Below are 26,201 nucleotides of genomic sequence, written 5' to 3' on the forward strand. Positions count from 1 at the left end.
ATGGACAATTCCGTAACATTGTGTAACAATTGGCAAAAATGGAGGAGAGATTACACAATAATTGGTAAGAATGATAGTTATATAACGATATGTCAACTATATCATGAGTTATGAGATATTATTTAATTGGAGGTGACGGGTATGTGGGGGTTTTGGCATTTCCCTTATGTCAATTTAACAATTCGTGGAACCATATCCTGTTAGTACATTTTGCCCAGATAGATATTTGGCCTCGACATATTTAGACATTATTCAAGGAAGAAAAGGGGAATTTGGAACTGACCACTGGCAGAATTATCCAACCACGTAGGCAGATGATAACAATAAAAATAGTGTCACGGGTTACAAGCTGTTTTTCAGTTATTTTTCTAGATTTAAGGAAACTAAGATTAACCATTTCTTTGACAAAGTGTACATTCAAGTGGCCTCTCCTCCTCTTTCTCCTCCTCCTACATCACACCCAGTACAGTTCATAGATGTGGCACAAAAATTCCATTTACTTCCAACCGCATCCCAACTATCCAACCTTTCAATTGACTGTACGGAACCACAGATGGGTGAGTCTGAAGAGCTGTTCACACATTCTATCCCGAATTCATCAGAAGTGTACTCAAAAGCTTCACAGAGTCAAGAGGAGGAAATCTGCACCGATGCCCAAAATTTATTCAGCTGGATCCGGGGCAGGACAAAGTAGGGTCTGAACAGCATCCTGACCCTCATCAGCAGACGCTTACCCCTGGGGGAGATGGTCCTGATGAGACTCAGATATCTGAGGCTCATGTGGATTGTACTGTGCTGTCAGGGCAAGAGGAGGAGGGTGACTCCAATGGCGAGGAATGTGATAACATGGAGGATGATGATGATGAGGTGATAGATCCCAGTTGGTGTGAACATAGAGACACACAGCTGAGTAGGTCATCTGAGAAGGAAAACGAGGTTAGGCTGCGCTGTACATCGCAAACACGCAGTGAGGCAGCCACGACGAGCGATGCATCCTCAGCCACAACTGTGCCTCTGACCAGCAGCGTCCATGGGTCTGCAGTTCGCAGAGGTGGCAAGGGTTGCCTAATGTGGGCCTTTGACACTGCAAATTATGATCCAACTCACGCAATCTGTCAACTTTGCAAAAAAAAAAACTGAGCCGAGGTAAAAAGTGCAATAATTTGACTACAACATGAACTTTCACATGCACAATCAACACAAGGGCTTTAAAAGTGAACCTGTAAATTATAGGCCAGTAAGTCTAACCTCTATTGTTGGTAAAATATTTGAAGGGTTTCTGAGGGATGTTATTCTGGATTATCTCAATGAGAATAACTGTGTAACGCCATATCAGCATGGGTTTATGAGGAATCGCTCATGTCAAACCAATTTAATCAGTTTTTATGAAGAGGTAAGCTATAGGCTGGAACAAGGTGAGTGATTGGACATGGTATAGCTTGATTTTTCCAAAGCGTTTGATACCGTGCCACACAAGAGGTTGGTACACAAAATGAGAATGCTGGGTCTGGGGGAAAATGTGTGTGAATGGGTAAGTAACAGGCTTAGTGATAGAAAGCAGAGGGTAGTTATAAATGGTATATTCTCTAACTGGGGACGCTGTGACCAGTGGGGTACCACAGGGATTCGTGTGGGACCTATTCTAATCAACATATTTAGTAACAATCTGGTAGAAGGTTTACACAGTAAAATATCGATATTTGCAGATGATGCAAAACTATGTAAAGCAGTCAATACAAGAGAAGATAGTATTCTGCTACAGATGGATCTGGATAGGTTGGAAAGCTGGGCCAAAAGGTGGCAGATGCAGTTTAGCAATGATACATGTAAGGTTATACACATGGGAAGGAGTCCATATCACCATTACACACTGAACAGGAAACCACTGGGTAAATCTGACATGGAGAAGGACTTGGGGATCCTAGTTAATGATAAACTTACCTGGAGCAGCCAGTGCCAGGCAGTGGCTTCCAAGGAAAACAGGACCATGGTGTGCATTAAAGAGGTCTGGATACACATGATGAGAGCATTATACTGCCTCTGTACAAATCTCTGGTTAGACCGCACATGGAGTACTGGTACAGTTTTGGGCACCGGTGCTCAGGAAGGATATAATGGAGCTAGAGCGAGTACAAAGGAGGGCAGCAAAATTAATAAAGGGGATGGGGGAACTACAATACCCAGAGAGATTAGCAAAATTAGGGTTATTTAGTCTATAAAAAAACAACTGAGGGGCAATCTAATAACTATGTATAAGTATTTAAGGGGAAAATACAATCACTCCGAGGATCTGTTTATACCAAGGAAGGTGACGGTCACAAGGGGGCATTCTCTGCGTCTGGAGGAGAGAAGGTTTTTCCACCAACAGAGAAAAGGACTCTTTACTGTTGGGGCAGGGAGAATTTGGAATTCCTTGCCTGAGGAGGTGGTAAAGGCGAACTCAGTCGAGCGGTTCAAGAGAGGCCTGGATGTCTTCCTGGAGCGCAACAATATTGTATCTTACAGTTATTAAGTTCTTTAGAAGGACGTAGATCTGGGGATTTATTCTGATGGAATATAGGCTGAACTAGATGGACAAATGTCTTCTTTTTAACTATGTTAACATGCTTTACTGTGGGAATTCCACTGCACAAAAATGCGGACCAGCAGACATCAACAACCATCAGCCGCCCCTTCAATCACATCTGCTGCTTCCTCCTCCTCGGTTACTGTATCAACTATTGAGACGTAGATCTTCAACCACAAAACCTCACGTTCTGTACTTGCGCCAATCACGCTGACTGAGATGCCGCCTTCAGCTGTAACGGAACCGGACAAGCCTAGTTTTTGACTGATCAGAGAGAACGATCACACCACAAGTTTCTCAAACCACAGTAACATCTCCGCCTGCAACTCTCACAGTCCAGCAGTTTGTCCCGTTCATCGTTCTCCGCCCTCTCTCAGCACTGCAGCCAGCCCATGGTTCCGCAGTTATGGTCACGTAAAAGATAGCTTTGTCATGCGTAGGAGGAAACAAAGAGGTTGAACTCCACCATCTCCAATTTGTTGGCCACGGAAATGCTGCCTTTCTGCCTGATACAGACAGTTTCCGAAATCTGATAGCTGTTGCAGTCCCCCAGTACCAATTACCCAGTTGTCATTACTTTTCTAAGAAAGCTGTGCCTATGCTACACCAGCATGTCGCAGACATCACCCGTTCCATGAAAAAATCGCTGTCTGCTAGAATGCATTTCATCACAGACACTTGGACGAGTAAGCATGGCCAAGGGCATTACATCTCGCTGACTGGGCACTGGGTGACTCTACTGGCTGTGGGGACAGATGCTGCTCCACAAGTCTTCGAATCCCCAAGGCTTGCAGGACAAACCTCTACATTTAACACTTCCTCCACTGCTTTTGCCTCCTCTATCACCTCTAGGGCCTCCACCTGTGCCCTCAACCTCTGCCTTAATGAGACACGCGTTCCAAGTGCGGAGCAGACCCCCACCACCTCCGTACTGCACAACATGGGCTCTCTGCAATCAGGCAGTCTTAAAATTGATATGTCTTGGAGATCGCAGTCATACAGCTAAAGGGTTGTGGACAGTTCTCCAGGCTCAGTTTGATCAATGGCTGTCTCCGCTGAACCTGCATGCAGGGAAGGTGTTAAGGGTGCAAACTTGGTGGCGGCCCTACGGCAAGGCAAGCCCACACACGTGCCTTGCATGGCTCATGTTCTCAACTTGGTAGTACAGCGTATTCTCCACCACTATTCTGGCCTGGGTGAACTGCTCAAGAAGGCACGTAAGCTGTGTGCTCATTTCTGCCGTTCACACCCCTCTCCTCATCGACTTGCAGTGGAATTCCACTCTGCACGTTGGAGCGACTGTGGCAGCAGCAACAAGTCCTGACGCAGTATGTCATGTCATATAGCCTGGGCCAATGCAGTATGGACCTGGCGCAAGTCACATTTACAGAGTGCGCACAGATTAAGGACTTCTGCACCCTTCTGCACAGTTTCAAAATGGAGGGATGAGATGGAAGAAATGAGCCTCATTGTTACCCAGCCACCAACACAGCATGGGCTTGGACCTCATGGTAGAGCCCGACATATGAGTGCCTTCTTGCTGCACTATCTGCAACATGATCCCCGTATAGTTATGATTAGGAATAATGCTGACTACTGGGTTGCCACTTTAATAGATCCACATTATAAAACCAAATTTTGCCAGATGATCCCCACCCTAGAAAAGGAACAGCGAATGCTGGAGTATTGAAACACGCTTTTACACAACCTTAAGGCCGGTTTCAAATTTGCATTTCAGGGCGCAGCGATGGCCTGCGCACGGCCGCCGCTAAGCACCGCCACTGCCGTGCCTCCTCCGGTAGCTCCGCCTACCGGCGCATGAAGCTGCAAGTGTCCTGCGTCCCCTATCTTTATCACTGGGGATGCAGGCCGTGCGCAGTATGCGTTTGGTGGCGCATGCATCCTTTTGATGGTGTGCCGAGCGCAGCCAAACGCAACCTGTGAAACCGGCCTAAGAGAGCTTTTCCCCAATACGGCAGTGAATCACACCGTTCACATCGCAGCTGTAGACTCAATTCTTCAACGCCAAAACATTAGCAGCAGCAGCAGTGGTGGAGGTAGAAGCGATTTCTGTGAGTCCTTTGACACTTTTTTAGGCCAACGCATGACGTGGGTTACTTGCTTACGTATTTTGGCCAAAATATTAACTAATACCTCTCATATTTTCTATATGTGTTTTTTGCACTTTATTTTTCAGGGTGCAGTTGGGTCCATTCAGTCTTGTAAACTGTGGTGTCTGTTCACATTGGATGGCGCTAGGCAGCCCGCCTGATCTAATAGTATGGGCGTAACTAATAGGCTGTTGGCCTGGATGATGTGCATTCCCATTGTGTGAACAGCGCCGCATACAAGTCTTCATTGTGCATTAATATACCAAGCAACCGCCCCTCCATACATTGGTAGGTTGTGAGCGGTTGTCTCATCGGTATTCTTGCACCTGTGTTGCCGCCATCTTAACTATATGGGCCCACTCACCCTGACAGTGCATTTGTTTGGAGGTCTGGGCAGGTCAGCATCTCTGCCTTTTTGCTGTGGTTTTGAACATTTGACATTTGCCTGAATTTTTATATTTACACATATTATATTTTTTGTCTTAACTCTATACTATTTAACATTAGAAGCTGTGTATTTCTGTAATTATTTGTATGTATACATGATTAATTACCACTTCTGTCTGTAAAAACAATCCCTTTTAACCCCTTTCTGACATCGGGTGTAAATGTACGCTGATGTCGGACTCCCTCCTTTTGATGTGGGCTCCGACGTTGAGCCCACATCTTTTTTCACACATGATGGGCCAGAAATCCCGCACATCGGTGACCCTGTCACGCGATCACGGGTCACCGATAGGTTGGCATGACAACCAGAGGTCTCCAGCAGACCTCTATGGTTGTCACTTCCGGATCCTATGAGCGCTACCCAGTGGTCTGCGCTCATAGCAAGTGAGCAACTCTGCTACATGCAGGTGATCTGATCATTGCCCGCATGTAGCAGAGCCGATCGGGTTATAGCAGCTTCTAGCCTCCCATTGAGACTATTGAAGCATGCCTGTGGAGACATGGGGTGGTCAGCGAGCACCCCGGTCCGCTGGCCGAAACGACATGGATCAGGGATCCTCCCACCGAACGCAGGCTCTCCCTTTAACATGGGAATAACGCTACTCAGACAACACACAGTGAGGGTAAAACAGTGTGGGCAATGCTTTATTGTACCACAAAACAGGCAGATAACACATAGAACAGTCCCAGCAAAATACCCAACAGAGTGCACATTACAGAGTCTCACCCTTCCGCTGATTTGCTCCTGGGGTCGCTACCCCACCTGTGGCACGCACAGAGATGAGGTAACGACAAGCGTAGGAAGATGACAATCCATACAGTCCATACAAGGTAAAAGGCCAGTTGATCTAAGGATCACAACCTGGCTTCTCCAAACGTATCCATGGTTCAGCGATGGTCAATGGAGCAAATCTGTATTCTTCCAACTGAGGCTGAAAACCCCTAGGTTGTTTCCTGTAGAATGATAGATCTGTGTCCCTCGTGATGTAAAAACTATATGAAGTATATAGTTTGAGGTCTGGGATCTGCCAATATGTGGCTAGTTTTCTGTTTCGGATAACATGATACATGATTTTAGTGTTTCTTTGTCTAGTATCGCTTGAACATAAATCAATATTAAATAGTCTCCTGATGAGTCCTCTTTGGTGAGGATGATGAAACCCGTAGAAATGAGAGGCTTGGAGAGTGAGTGTGTATACATCACCTCACCCCATATATTGAAATGTGGAGTATATGTTTTTTCTATTAGTCACCTTCTGATTAACCTTCAGGGGGTGAATTAAGGGTATAGTGTTATATTTGGAATTAATAAGGTTTAGTTTTTTCCTTTTGTCAGCAAACATGAGGAATAACAAGAGACAACCCATTTAAGAAGATTCAATTTTGGTTAAAACTATTCCAACATTATAAACATAAAAAAGGCTTCTCCCCTATGTGACGTCTCTGATGTTTATAAACAGCTGATTTCCAAGCAAAATATTTCCCACATTAAGAAAATGAAAACGGCTTCTCCCCTGTGTGACTGCTCTGATGGTGATCAGGAAGCGCTTTCTGGTTAAAATATTTCCCACATTCTGAACAGAAAAAGGCTTCTCCCCTGTGTGGGTTCTCTGGTGAGGTGGCTCAGTGGTTAGCACTGCAGCCTTGCAGTGCTGTAGTCCTGGGTTCAACTCTTACCAAGGACATTTGCAAGGAGTTTGTATGTTCTCTCCGTGTTTGCATGGGTGTCCTCCCACACTCCAAAGACATACTGATAGGGAATTTACATTGTGAGCCCCATTGGAGACAGCGATGATAATGTGTGCAAACTGTAAAGGGCTGTGGAATATGTTAGCACTATATAAAAAGAAAGATTATTATTATTAGTAACATTCCATTTCTGGTTAAAACATTTCCCACATTGTGAACAGGAAAAATGGCTTCTCCGATGTGATCAAGATTTAGCTTCCATTTAACATGAAAGAAGTTTCTCCCCTGTGTGTCTTATTTGGTGCCTAACACAATCTGATTTAGTGTAAAAACATTTCCCACATTCTGAACATGAAAAAGGCTTCTCCCCTGTGTGAGTTCTATGGTGATTAACCAAATCTGATTTCTGGATAAAACATTTCCCACATTCTAAACATGAAAAAGGCTTCTCCCCTGTGTGAGTTCTCTGGTGCTTAACCAAATCTGATTTCTGGTGAAAACATTTCCCACATTCTAAACATGAAAAAGGCTTCTCCCCTGTGTGAGTTCTCTGGTGTCTAACAAAATGTGATTTATGTGCAAAACATTTCCCACACTCTGAACAGGAAAAAGGCTTCTCCCCTGTGTGAGTTCTATGGTGATTAACCAAATCTGATTTCTGGTTAAAACATTTCCCACATTCTAAACATGAAAAAGGCTTCTCCCCTGTGTGAGTTCTCTGGTGTTTAACCAAATCTGATTTCTGGTGAAAACATTTCCCACATTCTGAACAGGAAAAAGGCTTCTCTCCTGTGTGAGTTCTCTGGTGTCTAACAAAATGTGATTTATGTGCAAAACATTTCCCACATTCTGAACAGGAAAAAGGCTTCTCCCCTGTGTGAGTTCTATGGTGATTAACCAAATCTGATTTCTGGATAAAACATTTCCCACATTCTAAACATGAAAAAAGCTTCTCCCCTGTGTGAGTTCTCTGGTGCTTAACCAAATCTGATTTCTGGTGAAAACATTTCCCACATTCTGAACAGGAAAAAGGCTTCTCCCCTGTGTGAGTTCTCTGGTGTCTAACAAAATGTGATTTATGTGCAAAACATTTCCCACATTCTGAACAGGAAAAAGGCTTCTCCCCTATGTGATTTCTATGGTGATTAACCAAATCTGATTTCTGGTTAAAACATTTCTCACATTCTGAACAGGAAAAAGGCTTCTCCCCTGTGTGAGTTCTATGGTGATTAACCAATTGTGATTTCCAGTTAAAATATTTCCCACATTCTGAACAGGAAAAAGGCTTCTCCCCTGTGTGAGTTCTATGGTGATTAACCAATTGTAATTTCCAGTTAAAACATTTCCAGCATTCTGAACAGGAAAAAGGCTTCTCCCCTGTGTGAGTTCTTTGATGATTAACCAAATCTGATTTCTGGTTAAAACATTTCCCACATTCTAAACAGGAAAAAGGCTTCTCCCCTGTGTGAGTTCTATGGTGAGTAACAAAATGTGATTTATGTGTAAAACATTTCCCACATACTGAACAGGAAAAAGGCTTCTCACCTGTGTGAGTTTTATGGTGAGTAACAAAATGTGATTTCAGTGTAAAGCATTTCCCACATTCTGAACAGGAAAAAGGCTTCTCCCCTGTGTGAGTTCTTTGGTGTGCAACAAAATGTGATTTCCATGTAAAACATTTCCCACATTCTGAACATGAGAATGACTTCTTTGCCTTAGGAGCAGTTTGTATTTTAATGCCTCTTTTGTGACTTTGATTTCCCTTAGTAGTCAGTAATGAATCAGAAGATGGGACCTGTTTCATAGGATCAGATGACAGATCTTTGCTGTGAATGGATGATGGTATATCTGGAGTAATAGCAATCACTTCAGTTTTATCTTGTAGGATCTCAAGATCATCAGATTTCAAAATTGAAGATGTCAGCTGTCCCTCTGATCTCCTGGTACAGTCATCTGCTAAGATAAAAACAATTATTTATTTATAAAATATCCTTGAGTTTTATATTTTTGAACATTTCTACTTAAACTGTCCATAAAAATGGCAAGCTATGTAAAAAGCTTTAATTATTTACCAAGACAATGACAGTTCACAGTCTAATAGAAACCTTGTTGGATGAGCCAGTAGTGTGCGGTGTTCAACTGTTTGTTCATTCTGCCTCCCAAATGTAAAGCATAAAAAAAACAATCAATGTTATGTAGGCGAAAATAATACCAATTCTTATCTCACAAAAACAAGTCCCCACTCAGGTCCATCATCTGTCATTGGAAAAACAGAGGTTCCCACACTATTAGTGGCTCAAAGGCTGCTGAAAAGCAACAAGGTTTCCATAAACCAATCCAGCAAAATCCGCTCTCACTTCGGAGTCTTGCAGTGTGCGCAAACAACATTTAGGATCCCTGTATTTAGCAATATTATAGTGAGAAGAATCCACTTAATTTGCGGTGTCTCCTGGAGGACAATCTGGGCACTATGTGCTGGGTAATAAAATATCAAATGTGTAATTTTCACTCTCCAACATCCACTATTCATTTCCGGAAAGTGGCTGTGGAGTCAAAATATTCACTCCTCCTACACACATGGTCAAAATTGTTGGTACCCCTCGTTTAATAACAGAAAAACCCACAATGGTCACAGAAATAACTTGAATCTGACAAAAGTAGAAATAAATCAAAAATCTATGAAAATGAGCAAATGAAAGTCAGACATTGCTTTTCAACCATGATTCCAGAGAATTAAAAATAAATAAATAAATAAAACTCATGAAATAGGCCTGGACAGAAATGAAGGTTCCCTTAACTAAAATATTTTGTTGCACAACCTTTTGAGGCAATCACTGCAATCAAACGATTCCTGTAACTCTCAATGAGAATTCTGCACCTCTCAACAGGTATTTTGGACCACTCCTCAAGAGCAAACTGCTCCAGTTGTCTTGTGTTTGAAGGTTGCCTTTTCCAGACGACATGTTTCAGCTCTTTCCAAAGATGCTCATAAGAATTTAGGTCAGGGCTCATAGAATACCACTTCAGAATAGTCCAATATTTTCCTCTTAGCCATTCTTGCGTGTTTTAGCTGTGTATTGTGTGTCATTATCCTGTTGCAAGACCCATGACCTGTGACTGAGATTCTAGACACCCTGTGCCATATGCAGCAAAGCAGCCCCAGAGCGTAACAGAGTCTCCTCCATGTTTCACAGTAGGAACAGTGTTCTTTTTGTGATATGCCTCATTTTTCCATCTGAGAACATAGAGCTGATCTGACTTGCCAGAAAGTTCCATTTATATCTCATCTGTCCATAGGAAATTCTCCCAGAAGCTTTGTAGCTTGTCAACATGTAGTTTGGCAAATTCCAGTCTTTTTTTTATGATTTTTTTCAACAATGGTGTCCTCCTTGGTTGCCTCCCATGAAGACCACTTTGGCTCATACAATGACAGATGGTGCGATGACACTGATGTTCCTTGAGCTTGAAGTGCACCTTTAATCTGTTTAGAAGTTTTTCTGGGCTCTTTTGTTACCATTCGTATTATCCGTCTCTTTGATTTGTCATCAATTTTCCTCCTGCGGCCACATCCAGGGAGGTTGGCTACAGTCCCATGGAACTTACATTTCTGAATAATATGTGCAACTGTAGTCACAGGAACATGAAGCTGCTTGGAGATGGTCTTATAACTTTTACCTGTAACATGTTTGTCTATAATTTTCTTTCTAATCTCCTGAGACATCTCTCTTCTTTGCTTCCTCTGGTCCATGTTGAGTGTGATACACACCATGTCACCAAACAGCACAGTGAGTATCTGTAACCTCTATACAGGTCACTCACTGATTCCAAGACTGTAGACACCTGTGATGCAAATTAGTGAACATACCTTGATTTACACATTCTGTGGAAGCTTGATTGAAAAGCAATGTCTCACTTTCATTTGTTCATTTTCATAGATTTTTTTATTTATTATTACTTTTGTATTACTTTTGTCAGATTCAAGTTATTTCTGTGACCATTGTGGATTTTTCTGTCATTAACAGAGGGGTACCAACAATTTTGACCACGTGTGTATAGAATACAACCATCAATGAATTATTAATTAATTAATTACATGGAATTACTTTATGGGGATTTCGACTATTCTGGTTTTCTGTCATTTAGTTATATTAGGGCTTCTGCATATGGTGTGTCCAATCTTATCTGGGATCTGTTCCTGCTGTCCAGCTGGAGTAATCTGCTCCCTACTTCAGCCAATTGGAAAGTACCACACCCTACTAAAGCGCAAAGCACATGGCCGGAACCTGCCAGTTACAGCGTTGTCTCCTCTGGTTCAGTCCTCTGTGCTCAGCTTGCGGCTTGTGTATTTGTTTCCTGCTGTGACCGTGGCCCGTTTACTGACTACTCTTGTGTCTTCTGATTCTGGCCTTCTGGTTCTGACACAGCTACCTGACTATTCTTCTTGCCATCTAACACCACATAATAGCAGGTAACACCATGGTGCAAGCCTAGGGGTCCCAGTGTAAGTCCAGATCCACGTAATGGTGTTAAAGGGCGATGAGCAAGGCGATCCTTGGGATATAGAAAGCAGAGAAGATAGAGCCATGCATGTTCATGGTGGACATCTTTTGAGCTGCCAGGTGACCATGAACAGTGCTCCCAATACATTTTGTCTACAAACTATTCCAGCAAGATCTGCATTCAAATAGCTAAATGGCGCTCCTTCCCTTCTGAACACTGCCATGTGCCCAGACAGTAGTGTACAATCGTATGTAGCGTATTGTGAGAAGCTGGAAAATAATTTGTAAGATCCATTTGTTTTCTATTATCCTTTGTGAATAATTTACGACCACATAAAGTGACACACGTCAGATATTAAAAATGGGGCCAGATTAAGAACACTAAACTGGCTGCGGGAAGAGGTTAAATCAGAGGATTTTGGACACTACTGTAATCAAACACTGTGACTATAGACAATAACATCTACTGAAATGATCAAACTCCACAGTCTCCATCAGTAATAAATGAGTAGCTAGTGGTGAAACCTCTCTGGGGTAATTATTATTTATTTCTATAGCGCCCATTAATTCCATGGTGCTGTACATGAGAAGGGGGGTTACATACAAAGTTATAGATATTGTTAACAGTAAACAAATTTACAATGACAGACTGGTACAGAGGGGAGAGGACCCTGTCATTGCGGACTTACATTCTACGGGATAGTGGGGAAGAGACAGAAGGTCGGGGGTGCCGCAGCTCTGGTGGAGATGAGGCGGCAGCTCGGGCGGTGGTGAGGCGGCAGAATCGTCATTGCAGGCTGTAAGCTTTCCTGAAAAGATGGGTTTTCAGGTTCCGTTTGAAGGAACTGAGGGTGGTGGATAATCGGACGTGTTGAGGCATGGCATTCCAGAGGATAGGGGATATTCAGGAGAAATCTTGGAGGCGGTTGTGTGAGGAACGAATAAGTGTGGAGGAGAGTAGGAGGTCATGGGAGGATCGAAGATTATGTGAGGGAAGATATTGGGAGATTAGTTCAGAGATATAGGGAGGGGAAAGGTTGTGGGTGACTTTGTAGGTCGGTGTTAGTAGTTTGAACTGGATTCGTTGGGGAATTGGGAGCCAATGGAGAGATTTGCAGGGGGGGGGAGACGGGAGTGGCGAGGAGAGAGGTGGTTTAGTCGGGCAGCAGAATTGAGGACAGACTGGAGTGGTGCAAGAGAGTTAGCAGGGAGGCCACAGAGGAGAGTGTTGCATTAGTCAAGGCGGGAGATGATGAGGGCATGTACAAGAGTTTTAGTAGATTGAGGACTGAGGAAGGGACGGATTCTGGAAATATTTTTGAGCTGGAGGCGACAGGAGGTAGCAAGAGATTGGACGTGTGGTTTGAAGGAAAGGCAGAGTCGAGAATTACAGCGGATTTCACGTGCTGGAGAGAGTGTGATACCGTTTACCATAATAGATAGATCGGGTAGGGAAGATATGCGAGATGGAGGAAAGATAATGAGTTCAGTTTTATCTACGTTGAGTTTTAGGAAGCGAAAGGTGAAAAAGGAGGATATGGCTGATAGACACTCCAGGATTCTGGACAGCAGAAAGGTGACATCTGGGCCAGAGAGGTAGATCTGAGTGTCGTCCGCATAGAGATGGTACTGGAAGCCATGGGATAAGTTGTCCTAGGCCAAGAGTATAGATGGAAAAAAGTAGGGGCCTCAGGACAGAGCCTTAGGGGACTCCAACAGAGAGGGGGCGGGATGAGGAGGTACTGTGGGAGTGGGAAACGCTGAATGTGCGGTCAGAAAGGTATGAGGAAATCCAGGACAGGGCAAGGTCTTTGATGCCAAGGGAAGAAAGAATCTGTAGCAGTAGGCAGTGGTCAACTGTGTCAAAGGCAGAGAACAGGTTAAGAAGGAGGATGGAGAACTGTCTGTTAGCTTTGGCTGTGCGTAAGTCATTAGTACTTTTGGTCAGTAATGTTGGGTTGAGGAAAGGACGGATTCTGGAAATATTTTTGAGCTGGAGGCGACAGGAGGTAGAAAGAGCTTGGATGTGCGGTTTGAAGGACCGGGCAGAGTCAAAGGTTACTCTGAGGCAGCGGACTTCCGGTACTGGGGAAAGTGTGATGTCATTAATTGTTTTAGTTAGGTTGGGTAAGGAAGATCTGTGAGATGGAGGAAAGATGATGAGTTCAGATTTGTCCACTAATCTTCACTCTCCTTCGCTATCCCCAAACCCCTGCACCCTCGAACCAAATAACTATCTCCCCCTCTCTATTAACCCCCCACCTCGCTTTATCTGCAGACATACTTCTTAACCTCAGACCTATCCTACTAACATACAATACAAGACGATCACTCTCCTTCACCCACCTGCTTTCCCTTTCTCTGCTTCTTCTCACTGCTGGTGACATATCCCCCAATCCTGCCTCCCCCCCCGCCTCATACATCCCACTAATCTTTCTCACACTAAGAGAAACTACTGCAATCCCTCACACTTAAAACCTGTGCCACTGACCCCCTCCCTCCCCCACCCTCTTTCTGGAGAACTTTGGAATGCTCGCTCCATCTGCAACAAGCTCCACGACCTCTTTATCTCCCGCAACCTTTCCTTCCTGGCCCTCACTGACACTGAAACCTGTCTGACACCCCCTGACACGGCCTCCCGGCCGCACTGAGTTACGGCGGTATCCCCTTAACCTACACTCCTCGCCCTGGCAACAGACAAGGCGGAGGAATGGGTTTCCTCCTTTCTAAAAACTGCTCCTTCAATCCTATCCAACCCCCACCCTCCCTTATCCTCCCTTCTTTCGAGGTTCACTCTCCGTATTTACTCTCCCTCTAATCTCTAAATGGCTGTCATATACCAACCACCGGGCTCAGCCACAAACTTCATCGACCAATTCTCCACCTGGCTCCTCCACCTTCTCTCTTCTGACATCCCAACCATCATCATGGGGGACTTCAACATCCCTACTGACACCCACCAGCCAGCAGCCTCCAAACTCCTGTCACTTACCTCATCCTTTGGACTTACTCAGTGGTCCTCCACAGCCACCCACACAGATGGACATTGTCATGATCTGAATTTGATCTGACAGTTTTAATTTGCACAGGGTGAACTTTTTTTACTTTGGCAAGTGCCAAGTGACTTGACTGTCCCCGGTGGTGGTTAGTGGTATCGCACTTTAGGTTTAATTTGCACGTAATTATGAATCAGGTGTGGGGCTCCATAAGTGAGTCTCAGGGTGTGCAATCACGGCTGGTGATACTGACTGATTGATTGATTCATTCTGAGTTTGTGAAGCCTGGGTGAACATGGAGCTGAAGAGGAGTCCTGCACAGTCAGCCAGAGGAGACGAGTGGCAGCTAATGGTGTCTGCAGTAATTGCTGGCATGGTGTGGAGGAGTCGCAGTTTATGTGTCGGCGGGAAGTGCGTGCATGGCTTTGTGGAGTGGCGACTATGGAGAGAGTTGCACTCGGCGTGCTCGACTTGGTGGCCGAGAGCTGGACTCAAGCATGCTTAGAATTTTGGCAGAGGCTGACTCATCCTTGGGACTCTGTTATTGGACTGCTGCAACTGGAGATGGACTCTGCTCCAAGGCTGCACTATGGTGAAGGATCCTGTTATGGTGATGGATCCGGGTGGAGGAGAAGACACACGCAGGTGGAGGGCTCTGTTGCAGGAGCATAAGCACAGAGCATAAAGCTAAGTGGTGTCCCCCTGTATTGTCTCTTTCCCTCATGTGTGTTATTAGTGCAGTGGTGGGATTAGTTTCCGCACCGACCTACTCCCTAGTGAGGGTTTAGGGTCAGGGCGAGCAAGGGTTTAAGGTTCGCATGCGGCGACAGGTGCGGAGCCTGTATAGGGAACGTAAGGAGTGCAGGGACACTGGCTCAGGGGAGCTCAGGAGGTCTCCACTCCCCTATTCCCTATCGCAGGGCCCACCATTGTTAATGTTTCCCAGGTTCCCCCTTATTATTTAAATTCACCGTACTGGAGGCGGTTTCCAGAATTTATATTAACGTGTAATACCCAAATTCGTCTGGTGGAGGCGGTGTATCCATCTGCACGTATTATTATTTAAATTCGCCACTGGAGGCGCTGTATCCAGGGTCACGTGTGTTATGGGTCCACCTTGCGGTAACATCTGCGTCCAGACACACGTGACCATGACAGACATACATTAGACCTCAACTTCACCCGCCTCTGTTCCCTATCTAATCTCACAACCTCTCCCTTCCCCCTATCTGACCACCATCATGCTTATGCATGCCTTCATCATCTCCCGCCTCGACTACTGCAACATCCTTTTCTGTGGTCTCCCTGCTAACACCCTCGCACCTCTCCAGTCCATCCTTAACTCTGCTGCCCGACTAATTCATCTCTCTCCTCACTACTCTTCCGCTTCTCGCCTCTGCAAATCTCTTCACTGGCTCCCATTCCCTCAGCGTATCCAGTTCAAACTACTAATACTGACCTACAAGGCCATCTAAAACCTGTCTCCGCCATATGGCTCTGAACTCATCTCCCGATACCTTCCCTCACGTAATCTCCGGTCCTCCCAAGACTTCCTTCTCTCCTCCACACTCATTCGTTCTTCACCCAACTGCCTCCAAGACTTCGCCCGAACTGCCCCTATTCTCTGGAATTCTTTACCCCAACAAGTCCGACTATCAATCACATTTGGATCCTTCAGACGGAACCTGAAAACCCACCTTTTCAAGAAAGCCTACAGCATGAAATAACTCCGCTACCTCCTCCCTCACCACTACCGGTGATATCACCTCAACCAACACCGGAACAATTGCAACCCACCATCCTGTAGCATGTAAGCCCGAAAGGGCAGGGTCCTCTCTCCCCTCTGTATCAGTCTGTCATTGTTTGTTTGCTTACTGTAAGTGATATCTGTAATTTGTATGCAACCCCTTCTCATGTACAGCACCATGGAATCAATGGTGCTAAATAAATAATAATAATAATAATTAGTGGAGCAAAAATGGTGATGGCAAATGTAAGCATGGTTAAAGAGCAGAGTAAAAAAAACAAACAAGTAAAGTAAGAAAGCAGTGGTTAGTCTTACCTTTTGACCGATTTCTGGTATATTTCTCATGTATCACTTTAAATACAGTGGGGCAAAAAAGTATTTAGTCAGTCAGCAATAGTGCAAGTTCCACCACTTAAAAAGATGAGAGGCGTCTGTAATTTACATCATAGGTAGACCTCAACTATGGGAGACAAACTGAGACAAAAAAACCCAGAAAATCACATTGTCTGTTTTTGTTTCATTTTATTTGCATATTATGGTGGAAAATAAGTATTTGGTCAGAAACAAGCAATCAAGATTTCTGGCTCTCACAGACCTGTAACTTCTTCTTTAAGAGTCTCCTCTTTCCTCCACTCATTACCTGTAGTAATGGCACCTGTTTAAACTTGTTATCAGTATAAAAAGACACCTGTGCACACCCTCAAACAGTCTGACTCCAAACTCCAATATGGTGAAGACCAAAGAGCTGTCAAAGGACACCAGAAACAAAATTGTAGCCCTGCACCAGGCTGGGAAGACTGAATCTGCAATAGCCGACCAGCTTGGAGTGAAGAAATCAACTGAGTGAGCAATAATTAGAAAATGGAAGACATACAAGACCACTGATAATCTCCCTCGATCTGGTGCTCTACGCAAAATCCCACCCCGTGGGGTCAGAATGATCACAAGAACGGTGAGCAAAAATCCCAGAACCACGCGGGGGGACCTAGTGAATGAACTGCAGAGAGCTGGGACCAATGTAACAAGGCCTACCATAAGTAACACACTACGCCACCATGGACTCAGATCCTGCAGTGCCAGACGTGTCCCACTGCTTAAGCCTGTACATGTCTGGGCCCGTCTGAAGTTTGCTAGAGAGCATTTGGATGATCCAGAGGAGTTTTGGGAGAATGTCCTATGGTCCGATGAAACCAAACTGGAACTGTTTGGTAGAAACACAACTTGTCGTGTTTGGTGGAAAAAGAATACTGAGTTGCATCCATCAAACACCATACCTACTGTAAAGCATGGTGGTGGAAACATCATGCTTTGGGGCTGTTTCTCTGCAAAGGGGCCAGGACGACTGATCCGGGTACATGAAAGAATGAATGGGGCCATGTATCGTGAGATTTTGAGTGCAAACCTCCTTCCATCAGCAAGGGCATTGAAGATGAAACGTGGCTGGGTCTTTCAACATGACAATGATCCAAAGCACACCGCCAGGGCAACGAAGGAGTGGCTTCGTAAGAAGCATTTCAAGGTCCTGGAGTGGCCTAGCCAGTCTCCAGATCTCAACCCTATAGAAAACCTTTGGAGGGAGTTGAAAGTCCATGTTGCCAAGCGAAAAGCCAAAAACATCACTGCTCTAGAGGAGATCTGCATGGAGGAATGGGCCAACATACCAACAACAGTGTGTGGCAACCTTGTGAAGACTTACAGAAAACGTTTGACCTCTGTCATTGCCAACAAAAGATATATCACAAAGTATTGAGATGAAATTTTGTTTCTGACCAAATAGAATCATAGAATCATAGAATCGTAGAGTTGGAAGGGACCTCCTGGGCCATCTGGTCCAACCCCCTGCTCAAAGCAGGATTCGCTAAATCATCCCAGTCAGATGTCTGTCCAGCCTCTGTTTGAAGACTTCCATTGAAGGAGAACTCACCACTTCTCGTGGCAGCCTGTTCCACTCATTGATCACTCTAACTGTCAAAAAGTTTTTTCTAATATCTAATCTGTGTCTCTTCCCATTCAGTTTCATCCCATTGCTTCTAGTCTTTCCTTGTGCAAATGAGAATAAAGTTGATCCTTCTACAATGTGACAGCCCTTTAGATATTTGTAGACAGCTATTAAGTCTCCTCTCAGTCTTCTCTTTTGCAAACTAAACATTCCCAAATCCTGCAACCTTTCCTCATAAGACAGGGTTTGCAGACCGGTCACCATTCTGGTCGCTCTTTTCTGAACTTGCTCCAGTTTGTTGATGTCTTTTTTAAAATGTGGTGCCCAAAACTGGACACAATATTCCAGATGAGGTCTGACCAAAGAGGAGTAGAGGGAAATAATGACTTCACGTGATCTAGACTGTATGCTTCTGTTAATACATCCTAGAATTGCATTTGCCTTTTTTGCTGCTGCATCACACTGTTGACTCATATTCAGTCTGTGATCTATTAGTATACCCAAGTCTTTTTCACATGTGCTGTCACTTAGCCCTATTCCTCCCATTCTATATATGCTTTTTTCATTTTTATTGCCCAGATGTAGTACTTTGCATTTCTCCCTGTTAAAAACCATTCTGTTAGTTGCTGCCCACTTCTCCAGTTTATTTAAATCTTTTTGAATCCTCTCTCTCTCTTCTCTAGTATTAGCTATCCCTCCTAGCTTTGTGTCATCAGCAAATTTAATCAGTTTACCCTCAATTCCTTCATCTAAATCGTTGATAAAGATGTTGAACAATACAGGGCCCAGGACAGAGCCCTGTGGTACCCCACTTGAGACATTCTTCCAACTGGATGTGCAGCCATTTACGACCACTCTTTGGGTCCGATCACTAAGCCAGTTATGAATCCACCTAACAGTTGCCTTGTCCATTCCATACTTAGTCATTTTTTCAATAAGGATTGTATGAGAGACTTTGTCAAATGCTTTGCTGAAGTCAAGATATACTATATCTACAGCATTTCCTTGATCCACCCAATCAGTGATACCGTCATAGAAGGAAATTAAGTTAGTCTGACATGACTTATTAGTTAGAAACCCATGCTGACTCTGTTTAATCACTTCATTCTTATCCAGGTATTGACATACATGTTGTTTAATAATTTGTTCAAAGATCTTTCCTGGTATAGAAGTCAGACTCACCGGCCTATAGTTACCTGGGTCCACCTTCTTCCCCTTTTTGAAGATAGGAACAACATTTGCTCTTCTCCAGTCTTCTGGCACTTCTCCTGTTCTCCAAGAATTTTCAAAGATTATGGAGAGGGGTTCAAAAATTTCTTCTGCTATCTCCTTCAGTAGTCTGGGGTGTAATTCATCTGGACCTGGAGACTTGAATTCATTTAGGTTAGCTAAGTGTTTCCTCACTATCTTTCTGTTTATAGATATCCTGGATTCTTCTATTCCCTTAATAGGACAGTGAATAACAGTTGATGTTGCATTTCCTTTCTGAGAGAAAACAGATGCAAAATAGGAATTTAAAAGTTCAGCCTTCTCAACATCCTGTCTTACCATTTCATCATTTTCATCCTGTAAAAATCCTATAGCATCTTTGACTTTTCTTTTACTTTTGACATATCCCCAAAATCCTTTATTATTGCTTTTGACATCTCTTGCAAGCCTCAGTTCATTTTCAGCTTTAGCTAATCTGATTTGTGCCCTGCAGGTTCTGCAGACAGCATTATATTCTTCTTTAGATATGCCTCCCTCTTTCCATTTTATAAACATTTTTTTCTTCCTTTTTAGCATGTGCTTAAGTTCTGTGTTCATCCATCCTGGTTTCCTTAAATGCTTCCTATTCTTCCCTCTTTTCGGAATTGTTAACAACTGTGCTTTGAGAATTTCATTTTTCAAGATTTCCCATCCTTCCTGGACATTTTTGTCTTTAAGGATATCCAGCCATTGGATCCCTCCAATTCTCTTTCTGAATCCCTTAAAATCTGCCTTTCTGAAATCTAACCTTGACGTCTGAGTCTTCACAGGTCTTCCACCTCTAGTTATCCAAAATTCTAAAATAGCATGGTCGCTACCTCCTAGGGTCCCAGCAACTTTTACCTCCTCAACCATTTCCTCCCTGTTTATAAGGATTAGATCCAAGGTAGCAGTTCCCCTTGTTTTCTCCCTTACCTTTTGGAAGATAAAGTTGTCAGCAAGAGAGGATAAGAATTTCCTTGACCTGTTAGTTTTGCCTGAGAGAGATTCCCAACAAATGTCTGGATAGTTGAAATCTCCCATGACAACTATGTCATATTTTTTGGAGAACTTGGCCATCTGATGCATAAAGAGTTCATCTATATATTCGGCTTGCACAGGCGGCCTGTAGTAAATGCCTACAATGGTGTCCTTTCCATTGTTCTGTCCTTGTATTCTTACCCAAACAGTTTCCACAGAACTCCCAGTCTCTGAAGCTTCAATCTCTGTGCAGATATACGCGTTTCTAACATACAATGCGACACCCCCTCCTCGTTTATCAAGTCTGTTTCTTGCAAATAAGTTGTATCCTTCTAGTCTTGTATTCCAATCATGTGTATTGTCCCACCAAGTTTCAGTGATTCCAATTACATCATATTTCTGTTCCTGTGTTAGTAGTTCCAATTCTCCTTGTTTGTTGCCCATGCTTTGTGCATTAGTATAGAAACATTTTAGTTTGTGATTGGTTTCTCTTTCTCCAATATTTTTATTAATTAGATTCTTTCGTCTTTGTTCTTCCTTTCCACTTCTAATAGCAGAGTTCTCAATAGCATTTGTCAGGTGTATGGCTTTTTCTGGTCTTTTGCTTCCCTTCCCATGTTGTTCTAGTTTAAAGCTCTCCTTACAAGTGTAGCAAGGCGACTTCCAAATACATGCTTTCCAGTCTTCGTAAGGTGCACCCCATCTCTAGCAAGTAGTCCATCGTATAAGTAGTTCACTCCGTGATCCAGAAATCCAAATCGTTGCTGACGGCACCATCGACGTAGCCAGTTGTTCACCTGCAGAATCTTATTCCACCTCCTTGTTCCATGGCCATCCACTGGGAGGATGGAAGAGAAGACCACCTGCGCTCCCAGTTCTTTCACTTTCTTGCCCAAGTCTTCAAAGTCTCTGCAGATGGTTTCCAGGTCGTTTCTTGCAGTGTCATTTGTCCCCACATGTAGTAGCAGGAATGGGTAGTCATCTGTAGGTCTGAAGAGTCCTGATATCCTGTCAGACACATCTTTAATTTTTGCACCTGGAAGACAGCACATTTCTCTTGTAGTTATATCCGGTCTGCAGATAGCGGCCTCTGTTCCTCTCAGCAGGGAATCCCCCATGACCACCACTCTCCATTTCTTCTTCACAACATTTTTCTTTCTCCATCCAGGAGGACTCTGAGGGCGTACAAGGTTGCTGTATGTTGGCAAAGTCTTATCCTGATGTATTTCTTCATCGTTTTCCTGCGTGAGAGCCTGGTACTGGTTTCTGAGCAGTATGGGTGCTGACTGCCTCCTGATCCTCCTGCTTCTCTGGGTCACATGTCTCCATTCCTCTGTTTCTTCAGGTGCACTTCGAATTTCTTCTCTTTCTGTAACATGAAGAGATAATTCTGCTCTGTCCAAGAACTCTTCACCTTCCTTAATGATCTTCAACGTAGCTAACCTCTCTTCGAGATTTTGCAACTTTTCCTCCAACAGGGACACAAGCTTGCATTTGTGGCATGTGAAGTTTGGCTTTTCCACTGGTAAATCTGTGAACATGTAGCAAGAAATGCAGCTCACCAAATGGCTCCTGGCCTCTTCCATCTCTTCAATACTTATTTTCCACCATAATATGCAAATAAAATGAAACAAAAACAGACAATGTGATTTTCTGGATTTTTTTTTCTCAGTTTGTCTCCCATAGTTGAGGTCTACCTATGATGTAAATTACAGATGCCTCTCATCTTTTTAAGTGGTGGAACTTGCACTATTGCTGACTGACTAAATACTTTTTTGCCCCACTGTATGTCACTTCAAATGATGTCACATCTGACCAAGGTCATTTCTGACCTTCTCTGTTCAACTTATACCATTCAACTGTCCATGAAATGAAGCCAGGTGAGGGAGGGAGGAGGAGGGAGTTGGAGGACGGTTTACAGCAGGGGGCAATTAACAGATAATTAGCGCATTGGGCTTGGTGACTTCACAATCTAAACTATAGTAAGGTCCAATATTTTCTGTCAGATGAGTTTCAAGAGGAAATATTACACATTTATAGAAAACTATGTATAATAGTGCAGAGCGGAGATGTCTTAAAGGGAACCTGTCGGCAGGATTGTGCTCAGTAACCTACAGACACTGTCAGGTCAGCGCCGTTATACTGATTACAATGATACCTGGTGATGAAATCCGTCTTGTGGTTGTTGTTTAATCTGTATTTGTAGTTTTCAGTTAATGAGATTCTCGTGCTCTGGGGCGGGGCTGTGGGTGGGGCTGTGGGCGGGGCTTTATGTGGAGCTCTGATTACATATTCATCTGTATTGGCTTATGACAGGTCGCTGACCCCTCACTGACCTGCCCCCATTATTACATTGCATATAATAGCATTGATATTATTGGTGATAATGCCTATAATATTGTGGCTATTGTGAGGCTCAGAAAAAAAATTATATCCAGCAAAATGTCACCGGCGGATCCTGTCCAGTAGCCTCTATCTCTTACTTACAGATGCTACTGCGCAGGCGCCGACATCGCTGGTGACATTTTGCTGGATATAATTTTTTTTCTGAGCCTCACAATAGCCACAATATTATAGGCATTATCACCAATAATATCAATGCTATTATATGCATTATGTAATAATGGGGACAGGTCAGTGAGGGGTCAGCGACCTGTCATAAGCCAATACAGATGAATATGTAATCAGAGCTCCACATAAAGCCCCGCCCACAGCCCCGCCCACAGCCCCGCCCCAGAGCACGAGAATCTCATTAACTGAAAACTACAAACAAAGATTAATCAACAGTAAACCAGAGTTGCCCTCATTTATGGTGGATCATTGGAGCTACTATGGATCCTGAGCAGAAGATTAGAGAAAATAATATTGCTCCCCATTTCAGGAAAGATTGTGCAGTAATCTGAATTCCTTAGGATCAAAAACAATGTAATTGGCTGTAAGTTCTATAGAAAAGGGCTTTCATTGCCCAAAGTCATTTGAACAGTTTTGGGTGGAGGAAAATGTTGTGGTCTAGAGGCAAAATGGTGATCATGATAATACGGCCGGACTACACCACCGATAAAGCAGCCACAGCCGGTGACTGAGAGGAACCTGTGACTTCTCTGCATTCAGTGGTTACTACTCACCTGGGTAGTCATATGTGGGAATCTCCTCTTTACACCGCTCATCACCCCTCACATATGTCTCTGTAGTATTAATATGGGTCAGATCTTCACCCTAAAACAAATATTGTAAAAGTCACAGACAGACGGAGAAGTCCCATCTATGATCAGCTCTAATCCTGCCATCTCCACCGTTCTCATTACACAAGTATAAAACATATAATACTGGTGGATAAAACAAGACTGAGCACAAGACCTTCACAGCCGTCTACACATCATAGGGGAGATCTCCTGACACCTTCTCTCCATCTACCTGATGATCCTGAGGAGCACTGGGATCTTCTTGGTTACAGTCCTGTGGAAGAAGAGGACGGGGACATCTCTCTGGTGTTGTCCTCTTACTGGATAGATCTGGAGGAAACACATACAGGGACTGAATTCATTCTCTACATACAGATAATTATAGGCCGTGTGTATTTAGTCCTGTCTATTACCTGGAGATGTGAGGGGCTGGGGAACCTCCATTATGACGTCCTTGTACTGATCTCTGTGTCCTTCTAAATACTCCCACTCCTCCATGGAGAAATAGACAGCGACATCCTGACACCTTATAGGAACCTGACACATACAATGATACCGTCATCCCCCCGATCCCTTCATAGTGTTACTGTATAATGTCCCAGCATTCTCAGCAGTGTCACCTCTCCAGTCAGCAGCTCAGTCATCTTGTAGATAAGGTCTAGAATCTTCTGGTCATTGATGTCCTCATGGATCAGGGGGTGAGGTGGAGGCCCCGTGATTGGGCTCAGGGGTCTTCCCCATCCCTCAGACACAGGGTCCTGACAGCGATCACTAGAGGTCTTCTTCACCACTGTGTAATCCTGGTTATGGAGAGACACATTAATAAATCTCACTACAGACATTTCCAGAGTCCTCACCTCTCCAGTTCTGTCCATCTGTTATTCCCATAGATAAGAATGATGTAATGTGACGTCATCAGAATCTCTCACCTCTCCAGTGAGACGGAAGAGGACCTCTAGGGTGAGGTGTAATATCCTCTCCGCCATCTTGTCTCTGTCCATAGCCATCCTTGATGGGTAAATCAGGAAAATTCTCTTTTGTAGAAGATCTTCACTGAGAGAATCCGATATTGTAGAGACCTGAATGAGAAGAAGATGATCTGATGTAACATCATAAGAATCCTGTGTAATAATACAATTACTGGAAATAATAAGGGAAAAATGATAATTACTTACCGGTAATTTGATTTTCCAGAGCCATGACAGCACAGCACATGAGAGAAGGTACCCGCCCCCAGGAAACAGGAAACCTGTAGCAGAGACATAAGAAGGGGGACAGCACCTCTCCCCTCAGTTTGTTTCAGAGTATGCAAGGTAACCGCCTTATTAGTTTACATACATGTTATATAACAGTGTTACTAATATTCCCCTTTCCCTTTATATACATGTCTATATACATATATCTACACATCCAGATATAATTTTTAAAACCTCTGGTGCACCACACAACCATCACCAAGATAGGGCGGGAACAATGCAGTGCTGTCATGGCTCTGGAAAATCAAATTACCGGTAAGTAATTATCATTTTTTCCCTTCCCCATGACAGCACCGCACATGAGAGGAAAGATAGAATAGACTCCTAGGGTGGGACAACAGCAGACAACACTTTTCTCCCAAAGGCCAGATTTGAGGGCCCTAGGTCTAGTCTATAGTGTCGGAAGAAAGTGGATGGTGATGACCATACTGCTGCTTTACAGATCTGCTCAACTGAAGCATTTGCCCTTTCAGCCCAGGACGTGGCTATGGCTCTTGTAGAGTGAGCTGTTACACCCAGTGGGGGAGTCTGGTTTGAAGAAGAGTAAGCTAGTGCAATACCCATACAAAGCCATCGTGCAATCGTTGACTTTGAAGCTTTTTTACCCCTGTTTGTCCCTTGAAAGGAGAAAAAAAGGGCTGAAGACTGTCGCCATGATTTTGAGGCTTCAATATATTGAAGCAGGCAACGTCTGACATCTAAACAATGAAAGGTTTCCTCTCCCTGGGATTTGGGTTTCGAACAAAACGAGGGCAAAATTATCTCCTGCTCCCTGTGGAATTTGGAATTTACCTTTGGTAGGAAGGCTGGATCAGTTTTTATGATCACTCTATCATCCAAAAAGGTGGTATGTGGTGGATTTACAGATATTGCCTGCAGCTCACAGACACGACGAGCTGAGGTTAGGGCCACCAGGAGTACTGTTTTTAGTGTCAGCGCCTTTATTGGGATGGAAGCAATCGGTTCGAATGGAGATGCTGTCAGTGCCCTTAATACTAAATTTAGATCCCAGGGAGCTACCTTAGGTGTTAATTTTGTGGGCCTGGATGTGAAGGAGGCCCGAATGAATCTATAGATCCATGGGTGATCTGCCAGTTTTTGATCAAACAGTGCACCCAGGGCCGATACCTGCACTTTTAAGGTGCTTGTGGACAGTCCTTTTTCCAGTCCTTTCTGGAGGAACTCTAGGATCTCTTTTATTGGTATTTTCTGGGCTGTTCTAGTCAATTGTCGGCCCGTGAACTGTAAGAATTTTTCCCAATTTTTTTGGTATTTTCGTGAAGTTACCTCCTTCCTGCTAGCGAGCAGGGTGGTTACTAACGGGACTGAGAAATCTTTTGCTAGAAGGAGTCCCCTCTCAAGTTCCACGCAGTGAGGTGCAGCCTGTGAACCCTGGGGTGTTCTACTGGGCCCTGGTATAGCAGATTCGGGGTATCTGGGAGAATCCATGGGTCCGAGATAGACATGCGTCTGAGCCATGTGAACCATGCCCTCTTCGGCCAGAAGGGCGCAATCAGGATTATTCAAGCTTTTTCCTGCTGGATCTTTTTTAAGACTACTG

General features: G+C 44.0%; 1 protein-coding gene across 1 annotated transcript; it reads right to left on the reverse strand.

Annotated features, from left to right (window-relative positions):
* Positions 1 to 5,742: 5,742 nt before the first annotated feature.
* LOC141077973 (uncharacterized) lies at positions 5,743 to 8,846 on the reverse strand. Its single transcript, XM_073564759.1, has one exon. The coding sequence runs from the start codon at positions 8,615 to 8,617 to the stop codon at positions 7,076 to 7,078; it is 1,542 nt and encodes a 513-aa protein (XP_073420860.1). The 5' UTR covers positions 8,618 to 8,846; the 3' UTR covers positions 5,743 to 7,075.
* Positions 8,847 to 26,201: the final 17,355 nt, after the last annotated feature.

Source organism: Dendrobates tinctorius, unplaced genomic scaffold, assembly GCF_039654945.1.
Source record: "Dendrobates tinctorius isolate UK_male_01 unplaced genomic scaffold, ASM3965494v1 ptg000485l, whole genome shotgun sequence".
In the NCBI taxonomy this organism is placed as follows: Eukaryota; Metazoa; Chordata; class Amphibia; order Anura; family Dendrobatidae; genus Dendrobates; species Dendrobates tinctorius.